Raw genomic sequence first — 11,226 nt, 5'->3', positions numbered from 1 at the left:
AACCATTTAAAGGCTTTTTATTAGGAACCAGGGGAATGAGCTGCTTATCCCTCTATAACAGTCTAGAGCAGGCTGTCAGGCCCAGGATGGAGAGAGGTTATCAAAGGTGCTGTGGTGTGCTTTGCTGCACTTGCTTAGGGCCTGGAAGGAAAGGTGGTGGCAACGGAGGCTGGCAGGAACTGGTGTTAGCCAAAACACCAAAATCCTGGGGGAGAGCCCCTCTACTTTCCTTCTAACTCCACTTGAGGCTAGAACATGCCAGGAGACAGAACGTGAGCAGGACGCAGCAGTGTCATCCGAACCCCTGGCTTCGTTCAGTGCTACTTCATTTGCTGGCCCTCCACTCTTCTTGCCGTTTAGTGATTAGGTATTTGAAGAACTCATACACAGACCACGCAATGGCTGTGGAGGGGATCTGGTAAATTACTCTAGCCTGCACCCCTCGGAAGTAGGCGGTCACCCCACCTACTTGATATACCGTCCTGAAGGCACTAGCCATGCCTGTGATATGTCCTGTAATGTGTGAGTTCAAAGCCAAGGACTCCTGGGTGTTGAGCAGTGTTTTGCAAACGTCCAGTGGGGTTGTGGCTGCGGCAGCTACAGCTCCTGCGCAAGCTCCAGAGAGGACGTGGGAGCTTGGGTTGTACCGTCTCTGGGGGTTAAAGTGCTCCTGCAGGAATTCATAGGTCATGAAGTGAATGGCTTGGAAGGGAACGTTCATGGTCAGCTGGGTGGTGTAGCTGCGGTAAAAGGCCCCGGCCCCTTCATTTTGCCACACTGCCCGTACACAGTCTGTCACCCGGTGGTATGGTGAGTTGTACATCTGCATCCTCTGCTTGACCACTGGTAGTGCCATCAGAGAGGAAGGAAATGGTGACAGCAGCCAACCAGTGATGGAGAGTGTCGGAGAGTGTCCAGATTCAGAGTCCCAAGGCAGCAAATCAGCCAATGGAATAGAGAGAGAAAACAGTATGAGTGAGCTGCTGGCTAACCTGAAAAGTCAGTTTCCGTTTTTTGAGGGGAGGGAGTAGGCAGAGGGTTGGTAACCAGTCAAAAAACAATAAACCCACTTTCATCAGGACTTCTGTAAAGCCAGCCAATTCACATATAGGACATATCTATGGTTTGGGAGCTCCAGAGAGTCTTCTTAAACTAAGTACCTCTCTCTGATCTTACCCTCTTACAATTCCCAACAAGAAATGACTCCATGACAGTGAACATCATCATGAACACAGGCCCCTAACAATCCCAATCTTCAGGAACAAAAAGCACCTAACTCTTGATGTGAGATGGTGATCCTCCTAGAGGGGAGGAGAGAGAAGTGCTACCAAAGAAAAGATTCTTAGACAAAAAGAGTTGGCTTTAGTTTTGCAAACACCTCCCATTCCCTCAAGCAGATAACATGGTGTGCGCTCTGTGGAGCTTCAGCTTAGCTTTGGCCCCTTCCACACCACGGCCTTGCCCAGACAGCAAATGAACGTGGCAACAATGTCATCCCCTCATATTTGTTCATCCTCACAAGGAGAATGTTTTTGGAGAATTTTCCTACAACTGAAAAGCTAAGATCCCAGCAGAAATGCAGGGACTCAGTTCTACAATATAACCTTTCATTCCTATCTCAACTAGCTTAATTTCAATAAGAAAGGAATTTTGTGTGTGTGTGTGAGACGGAGTCTTGCTCTGTCTCCAGGCTGGAAGGCAGTGGTGCAATCTCGGCTCACTGCAACCTCTGCCTCCTGGGTTCAAGCGATTCTTCCGCCTCAGCCTCCCGAGCAGGTGGGACCACAGGCATGTGTCACCACACCCGGCTAATTTTTGTATTTTTAGTAGAGACGGGGTTTCATCATGTTGCCAGGATGGTCTTGATCTCTTGACTTCCTGCTCCACCCACCTTGGCCTCCCAAAGTGCTGGGATTACAGGCGTGAGCCACCGCACCTGGCCAATAAAGGCAATATATTTGTCAATTCTGGCAAATCATAGGGGGGAGGAAAAAAAAAGAATCCATCTTCACCTCTTTGAAGAAAAATCAATCTGCTAAACTTTCAGGACAGATCAAATCTACTGCAAAGGAGACTTCTACCAGGAAAACCCAAGAACAGGCCACAGGGAGCCATATCTTTTTTCAGGGAAGCCCTAAGGATTAATGAAATCCCAGTGAATCTGCTTCAGATCACTGAGGGCGGTGGGGGGCGGAGGGGGGGGGGTGCCTCCTAAGTACTGAAAACATGGAGGGAGCACCCTCTAGTGGTAAAACAGGAAAACAGGATTTCCCACCAAAACTGATGTGCTTTCTTCTGCAAACTGGAACTACAGATGCAGCTGCCCACACAGGGATATGCTGAGAAATCATTACCTTCCGCAGGGTTCATGGCTGCATCATGAAGTAATGTTGCCACACACCCGGCTGCACCTGCAAACAAAAAAAAATAACTGCCACATGTAAGGCCAAGAGAGCGTGACCAACTCATTGAGGTCTTCCAGTGAAGGGGAGTGGCTATGCTACATCACAGTGGAGAAAGGGAACATTAAGAGCTAGTCCAAGAGATGGGGACCCACTGCTTCTAAACTCCTGTTTAAGAAAGGAAGACACCTGTTCCCACCAACTTTGCAAGGTCACCAATGTATTCCACATCTATGACAGGAAGGCCAGAAAGAGCAGCTCAGATCTTATCAATAAACATCTTTCTGGGAATAAATGCAGCTCACGGCCCAGATAGGAAGCAGATACACTGCTGCATAAGGATTCTAGCACATCACCTGCCACCAATGGAGGGAGAATATGGGGGCCAGGTAGTCAGATCTCATGGAATCTCACCACAGAATCCCATCTCTGTCCTGCTGCCAGACCTGTTTGCAGATCCTAACATTTGTCTAGAAAGATCTTTCGTTCAGGTCCTAAACCACTCTACCCCTCACCCTCTCCACACTCAACTTGGTTTCCAGGCAGTCCTGAAGCCCTAGGCTGCTATCCTTCCTTTTACTTCCACACAACCTTCTGATTTTTTCATGTCGTTCCTTGGTCCCACCCCAACCCACTTTGTCATGAGGCTTTGTCATGTTCTCAACAACACAAACTGCCTCTGGTGAGTTGGGATCCTGAAAAGGTGAGGCAAAGAGCAGGGGCTTCATTAGTATCTTCCTTGGGTGGCTGGCTGGGTTACCTCCAATCCTGCCCCAAGGAGCAGGACACCACCCACCTATCAGACATACACTGGGGGTAGTTCAGTGTGTCTCCACATTACCAGGGCATTGGAAGTTGATGCCAGGGAGAAGATGAGAGGAACAAGTCAAGCTGGTAGGTAAGGGAAGATGATACTGTAACCCTTTGTTGAGGTGCCCCAAAGGAAAAAGTGGGGTTGAAGCGGCCCGTTGTCTGAGAACATCAGGTTTGGAAGTCCCTCCCTTATAATCTGGCCTATCCCAGCCCAAAGCTTCAGCTCCAAACCATGCTGAGACTGGAAAGCACTGACAGCAGCAAAGCCCAAAGAGTTGGGAAAGTGGGGGAACCAGCACAGGAAGGCTCAATACCATTGGCAATATGGCTATTGCCCCCAGGGTGGATTACATCACTCAATGTCTTTTTTAACTTTTCGTAGCAGGCAAAATAAAGGGCGTGGGCAGGCCCTGCGCCTGTTGCTGTGACGTTCAGCCCCCGCATGGGCCTCCATAGGCCCTCCGTTCTTATAATCCTCCAGAGGGCCTCCAACACATTGCGATAGCGGGCAGCTGGGTCAGGCTGTAGACTCTGCATCCGGGTCTGAAATTACAGCAAGGAGAAGCGCAATGTCAGCAAAGTCAACTTCTTGCCCCACCTCAACACATAGGCTTTGGGCACTGGGCAGTCCTTCTACATGGAGCTGTGCCAATCTGTGAGAGGGATATTCAGCTTATGTCCAAATCTATAGCTGATCTTTCTTCTCAGCCTTGGAACTTTCTTTTTTTAGTCATCTCTGCCCCTAAGAGTGGAACACCATTATTTTCCCTGAAAAAATAATGCCACCACTTGCTAAGTGTCTTGGTACTCCAAAATGATTCAGAGCCTCAGCAACAAATATCAAGCCTGTGTTTCAGAAGTTGCTTTCTTTACAAATGGATTCTAAATTCAAGTATTAACTGTCTATGACATACTTTATACTTTATACCTAAAGACTGCCCCTAGCCCTGCTTTGTGACCACACACTAAGGGGCAGCTAATTTTTTGATATTTTCTCAGACTATCTGGCAATGGCAGCTGGGTCTACACCAAGTCTTGGCATTCTTAATAGACACTGCTTTTATTTCTTGGGAAAGAAAGTTTACCCTGAAACTGCAAAGGTGGGACTGTCTAGCTAGAAACCAATCTAGTCTCCAATCCTGAAGTGCCCTTCCAGATTTCTAATCTATATTTATTGAATCCCAAAATTGGCATTAACAAATAAAATTAGTCTCAGTGAAACATAATCCTTGGACTCTCTCTAAAGGATTCAATGATTGGAATAAAAGTGTAGGGTAGATACTTTGTATGATGTTCCTGGACAGTTTTGTTGAAATTTGGGAAATTAATCTTATTTGAAACACCTCCCCAAGTTAGACCTTTTCTGAAGAGTGTGTATCCTCAGCAAAGTTTCTCATCTACTGACCCATTTCAAGGTAAAGTAACATGGAAACTAATGGTTAATATAAAATCAATATCTGGCACCTGACACACAATAAGCACTTATGATTTGTTTGCTGAATTAATGAATGAATCTTTTGTCACATAACTGTATCAGTTACAATCACTGGTGAGCCAATAAGGGCAAGTGATGCCCAAGTATAGTTTAAATTTCTGCTTCAATCTAATCACTGGATTCTATTTGGACTTAAAAGCTTGAACCTCTGGCCGGGCACAGTGGTTCACGCCTGTAATTCCAGCACTTTGGTAGGCTGAGGTGGGCGGATCACCTGAGGTCAGGAGTTGGAGACCAGCCTGGCCAATATGGTGAAACCCTGTCTCTACTAAAAATACAGAAAAATTAGCCAGGCATGGTAGTGTGCACCTGTAACCCCAGCTACTCGAGAGGCAGGAAAATCACTTGAACCTGCAAGTCGGAGGTTGCAGTGAGCCAAGATCACGCCACTGCACTGCAGCCTGGACAACAAGAGTGAAACTCTGTCTCAAGGAAAAAAAGAGAGAAAAAAAAGCTTGAACCTTCTTCCTGGCCAGCTGGAATCCAAGAGTAATACCTTTTCTCAAGAGCATGGGAGAAAAGAAACTAACCAGATGAACAGGTCTTGGTTAGCTGCAAGAAATCCACATTCCTCTGGTTATTTTCTCTTGCCTGCTACCAATAAAAAACCGGAAGCTTAAAAGGTTAGTTACTGGATGTATACAGTATTACTTATCACAGTTTGATACGTTCTTTCCTACTTCCCCCCCACGCCCACTCCCAAACCTCATGTATTTCCAATAAAGGATTTGTTTACTGATCTTTCGTATCACACGAGGCATATAAAATCCATCAGATGAGTTACTCATAGAGACTACAGGTCAAATGCTGGCTATAGCTACTAATAAGCAAAGTTAAACTGAGCCTTTTGGCTTAATGTGTTTCCATACATTTATTCAAAACTATGTATAGGGGAATGTTCAGAAATTACATTGCTCTGCTGCAGTCAATGGTGTATTTGGCCACCAATTCTGAAAGGTTTGGCTTTGGAGGCCTGGAACTCTTCATCCCCAAGAGAAAACTGGATTCTGGATAAGCTACTTTGAACATTCTATACACATATCTAAATCTAACTCAACAATTCTAACTCAATGAAAACATACCCTTATGGAGAGGACCTGGGCATAAGCTATGCCAAATATAAAAATGAATTTGTGGGCCAATAAATCTGCCTTTTACAGAAAGATGAAATATCTAAATAAGAATTTCTGAAAAACCTCAATATGCAAAACCTCTACTTAGCTTTGGCAAAAAGCCAAACAACCCAGTAGAGAGGTAAGTGGTTTGATAAAAGACAAGTCACATTTGAGTCAAAAAGCCTGAGTCCGAGCCTCAGCTTTGCTAGTTGTGTGATCTTGGTTATGTCACTCAACTTCTCTAAACTTCAAAATTGTCATCTATAACATGAGGCCAAGAATGGCTAGCTCATAGGGCTGTTGTGGGGATTAAAAGAGATAAGGCATGTAAAAGCTACTGGTAATGTATAAGGTGCTACAAAGATTTGTATTGTATTCAAAATGATTCTAAGACATATTTGTCCGTATCTAAGAATTTACAGATCATGGTAGCATTGCCTCCAGTATAAGTCATTTCACAAATATACATGGGCAACTAACTGTCCTTAGCCACTAATAAATCGGGTTAATTTTGTATTTTTTGTTTTTCTTTTAAAGTTTCTCTGTGGCTATAATAATTTACATGTCCCACTATTAATCTGAAGGTCATATGTTCAGGGATAACCTTTACTGTGAAATTTTGTGCCTTGCCCGGTTCTTGTAATCTGCTTTTGGGAAGCTGTATGGAAGGCCTGAGAGTCTGTTACACTGAGTTCAAATCATAACTGTGCCACTTAAACTCTGTGACCTTGGACAAGTTATATAACTGTTCTCTAAGCCTCCTTTCAACTGTAAAATAATGAAAATGGTTTCTACTTCATGAAGTTGCTTCACAGAGTAAATGAATACATATATGTAAGGCACTTCAGACAGTGCTTGGCACACAAGATCACTGAATACTTATTAGATGCAAGAAAATCAAATAAGCTAATGTCCTCATTTCCTAACTTTTCACAGGTGAATATGTATAGATACCATTTACATCTGGAAACTGGAGATATATCTCCCTCTGCTCTTCCCCTTTTTATTACATATATAAGTGGATATTTGCTTCACCACTTCAGAACCAACAACAGCAGCTTGATGATAGGTGGGTACTTAGCTAGATGATTTTGAGAAGGGTTCCAGCTGTTTTGGGTTGCAGAAATCAGTCCCCACAGATAAAGTCTGGCGCTTGCCTCTGAGGCCCCGAAAAGGAAACTGGGATTTATCTGGGTTCCCAAGCCTCTCCATTATGACCATGAAAATAGCTGGTTGAATAACCATAGCCCAACAAGGCTATGCTGACTTCTCATGGTCCCTCTCAAGGATATTTAAAGTCAACTTGACCCTGATAAGTTGCTGGGGATGGACAGGCTTGCATGCCAAGAGGCAATGTTAGCTTTCATTTCCAAACATTGTGGTTGCCCTTTAGGCTCCAACTACATGGACACCTGCCTCCAGTCTTAAAGACTGGGCTGCTTTTTCTCCCCATCATCCACTTATTAAAGGAAGGATTGCTGCCAGGGATAAGCAAACTGGGAAGCCCTTTCTGAAGGAAGGGATTTGAACTTTACTTTCATGCCTGCACAAAAGCATTTAACATACTCACTGACACAAATCATACTGGTCTCACCTAGTTCTTCCCTTTAAGTCATTTAAATCCCAGTATTAAGTGCAAATGAATATGAGTCTTCTAAAATAAGCTTTTGTATTGTTGACGATTCCTCAGTATTTTTTTCTCAAAACATTATTTCCTTAATGTAGGGCTTCCTGGCATAACTGCAATGTTGTATGACGAATTTTTAAAAACCAAAAATTCTAAAGCTTATATAAATGAGTAAGAACTGTTCTTCAAAATAGTTACCTTGGAAGGCTACAATTGACTTATTCCAGCAATGCTGTGGTTATGCAAAACATATCTGGAACTTCTCTTTCAGAAGTGTTTCCTCAATAGGTTTATAGGCCTCAGGAGTAAAGCAGTCTCCTTGCTTTCCAGTCCCACATTATTTTGACACCAAGCAGTATTACCCATTTTGACTGCCCACTTTTTTCACCATATTTGACTCTGAATAGTCTCTGTTCCTGCAAAATCAATTCCATCTTGTCACAGGGCAAAGATTTGCCTCCATTAAGGATATGCACCCAAATATTCTAGAAGCATTTTTAACAGGAATTTATAAAATGTTTATAGCAACAATAGCACTATGTAAATTATATGGAGTAAGGAGATAACCTCCCATTATGTAATAATGAAACAGTGGTTAAATGGATAAGTTGCAGTAATATTTCTAAGACAAACTATTACTCTATTTTTCAAGCCACAATAATTTTCACTGCTTTCTCTGATCTATTTTTCATTCAATACTCATCCAGAAAAACAGCATCCTAAAACCTGCACTCTACTCAAAGTCTAAGTCTAAGGAGGTTACTCTGCAGCTAGATTTTATTAACTTTTAGGTATGTGGCATTATTAATTCACAAGTCATTCAACCTAGAGTCTATACATATAATGTCTGCATCTTTTTATTTGTACTTACTCGTTTTACATTTCAGTGTTGTTACTTCTTTCTCATGGATTTTACTGTTTATTTCTATTTCTACCAAGTGACAAGCGCATTTAACATTCTAACGTCCATTTTAGTCAAGTGCATTTACCCCATTTTCAGTGGATATGGCCCTTGTTAGGAGTTACCTTGTGCTAAAATACTCCTGCCAATTTGATATCATTCACAAAGCTTAATGAGCACTTTCCACATTACTAATGAAAACATGAAATGGTACTGAAACCAGAAGGAAGTAAAAGAGATCTACTTTGCATTTCCCAAGTTGACTCTCTCCTCCTTTTGAATACATAACACTTTCCTGATTAGAAGAGAAAACATACAACAAGAAGCTGCCAGGTTACTGTTTGACTATTAACCGTTAACATGTAAAGGAGGCATTGGTCTCTGTCATATTTATTCCAACAGTCCCCTCTACTTTACTTCTCCCTCAATTCAGTCCTCACCTTTGGTGGCTGGCACCTTTACTAACGTATAAGAATAAGACTGTAAAGAACAATCATCTGTTTCTTTCTTCACCCAGTTTTCTTCAGAAGGACCTGATGACTTCTGTACATATTAATCATCCTGCTTGGTTGTTAATGCCATTAGTTTTACTTTCACATGGATCGTGTCCTCTTGTTGATCTCATTCCATTTTCTTCATACTTACATCTACTTTCTAAAACTGTCACTTCTTGCTAGGCAATTTCTCCCTTTTTGTCAACTTCAGGTGGCCAAAGAAATACGCTATCAGTTTCATCTCTCTTGTTTGGAGGCTGATGTGCTCCCTGCACATACAGTCCTAATCACAGCTCAATTTTCATGTTCAGGAAATAGGTGGGGTATCATGCTTGCTTCACAGAGAAACTGAAACCTTTTCCTGAATACGATCTTTCCCATATTACTTCCAGTCTGGAACTCTGCATTCTCACTGCACAATGATTTCCAATCACTCATGTGTTAAGATTTAACATGTAAGTCCTTTATCTAGCTGAGAGATCCCAGATTCGGGTTCCTGCCCCGTCAGTAAGGGAAGATAAAGTAAGGAGTTTGTAAAAGCACTAGCCCAAAAAACATCTCAAGTCATTAGATCCAATTCAGGGTCTGGTTCACGCCAGCTGGCTTCACCTTAATCGAGTTAGTAGCACTTACCTGAGCTTCGGGACACCCTATCCCACCCTATTCCTGTTAGGTCCCAGGTGGGGTCCAGAGCTTTGGCTGACAGATTTTCGATCCTGAGTCCCGATTCAGATTTCACTGACGGTTAGAAATAGGTCCCGGTTCCTGACTGGGATCAACTCCCAGCTGGGACCTTGCTTGAATGGAGCGTCGGTTCGAATCGTGTGGTAGTGGCAGGAGCCAGAAAAGAACCCATGTCGGCTCAGGCTCTCAGCCGGGATCCTGGCTCCGGACAAGACCCAGGGGTCGGGTCAGCCCCAGGTCGGGTTCGAAGCCCAGTGCAGGTCTCACCTTGACGCAGTCGATGGGGTACATCACGCAGTGCTCCAGGATCCCTGCTACGGCGCCCGCCACCATGTGCGTGGTGACAGTGGCTCCAGCCGGCAGCGCCTCGTAGTCCGGGCCGGAGTCCGGATCTTGTCGTACCGGGGGCCTGCAGGCCCCGGCCTCCCCGCCGCCGGCCCCCCGGCCCACGCCCCGCTGCAGCCACCCGTCCAGCAGCGCCGACTCCCCGGGGCTCCGCCCGGGCCCTGCCGCCGGCCCCCCCGCCACACCACCAGCACCCCGCCCCTCCAACTCCATCCACCCGGGCCAGCTGCGGCGCCCACCCCCGCCGCCACTGCCACCACTGCTGCCGCCGCCCCCCAGCCCCGTAGTGTCTGCCTCAGGCGCGGCCCAGAGAGCCCGGGGCCTCCGGCTCCCGCTTGGCCCCGCGGACACGCCTCTCAACCAACCATTGGTGCAGACGCTAAGTTAGGCCCACCCCTTTCCCTACGTAAGAAAAGTCAGCCGGTACTATTAGCAAAGTCGCCTGTCATTCCTCCTCCCTGAGGCGTTGCTAGAGCCTAGATCCCACCCCTTCCCCTTTGATCTTGGAAGCTTCTTGTTTATTGGTCACTGATTGGCCGACATGTGCGATCAACCCGCCTCTGACTTTTTAGAAGGGCGGGAGAAACTTAAGGCTGAACTTTGATAGGCTCAACCACTCTCGGTACTTTGACCGCAGCCATTGGCCAGCACCACGTCGGTCCCCGATTGGCTACAGAAAGAACGAAGCGCCCAGGGACTCTAGGGGCCGATTTTGGGCCCCTCACTGGAGACTGCAGAGCTGTGTTCCCGGGTGCTGGGTCGCGTTGGGGGCGGGGCGGTGGCAGGCCTTCCACGTCAAACCGCTGACGATTGCCGTTACGACCCGCGCTTGAGTGCGCGCCCCAAATTCTGAGACGCATGGCTGGAGAGCTGACGGCCCTGGCCCCGAGAGAGCCGTGTTCCCGCGGGATCTCGTCACGGGCGTGAGGCAGAGCTGGCTTGGGCCGGTCATCACCTGGCGCGACCCGCAGCCTGTCCGGGAAGCCGTTGCGACATGCGGGCGGGGAACTGCCTCACCGTCCGGGGGTACCGCGATGGCCCGTTAGACTCTGGTCGGGTTTGGAGTGTTGGGCCCTCGGGCCGGACCCAGTGCTCCTCAGGTCCCAGCGCCCGGCACAGCCTCGCATCCACAGTCGCACAGTAAACCCAGCAAGTTGAATGAATGAGGTCCCCCGGGTCCCGGCTGTCACTGGGCTCTGCGCCAGGCCGAGAGCCGGAGACGAGACGGGGAGGGAAGACGTCGAAATGGGCGGGATGATTCAGAGATGATGGCCGATGTTCAGGCGGGGGCTGGAGGCCGCGTCCCAAAGGCAGGAGGGAGGTGCAGCGGCTCTGTGGAAGCTCGGAGGC

At 46.4% G+C, this 11,226-nt stretch overlaps 1 protein-coding gene across 3 annotated transcripts; it reads right to left on the bottom strand.

The window, feature by feature from the left end:
• SLC25A28 (solute carrier family 25 member 28) lies at positions 1-10,194 on the bottom strand. 3 transcript variants are annotated; one of them, XM_012439601.3, is made up of 4 exons: positions 9,799-10,194; positions 3,530-3,758; positions 2,355-2,411; positions 1-843 (listed from the first exon to the last, which is right to left on the bottom strand). In XM_012439601.3, exons 1-4 carry the CDS (start codon positions 10,087-10,089, stop codon positions 326-328), a joined length of 1,095 nt encoding a protein of 364 aa, XP_012295024.2. In that variant the 5' UTR covers positions 10,090-10,194; the 3' UTR covers positions 1-325. The 3 variants fall into 3 exon arrangements, with proteins under 3 accessions (XP_012295024.2, XP_021528617.1, XP_021528618.1); XM_021672942.2 differs by lacking the exon at positions 9,799-10,194 and adding an exon at positions 7,651-9,474; XM_021672943.2 differs by lacking the exon at positions 9,799-10,194 and adding an exon at positions 8,794-9,474.
• Between the last annotated feature and the right edge of the window lie 1,032 nt (positions 10,195-11,226).

The sequence above is a fragment of the Aotus nancymaae genome, unplaced genomic scaffold, assembly GCF_030222135.1.
Source record: "Aotus nancymaae isolate 86718 unplaced genomic scaffold, 86718_ANA_hifiasm-v0.15.2.pri h1tg000010l, whole genome shotgun sequence".
NCBI lineage: Eukaryota > Metazoa > Chordata > Mammalia > Primates > Aotidae > Aotus > Aotus nancymaae.
Note: the sequence above shows the minus strand (reverse complement) of the source record. Positions and strands in the feature narration are given on the sequence as shown.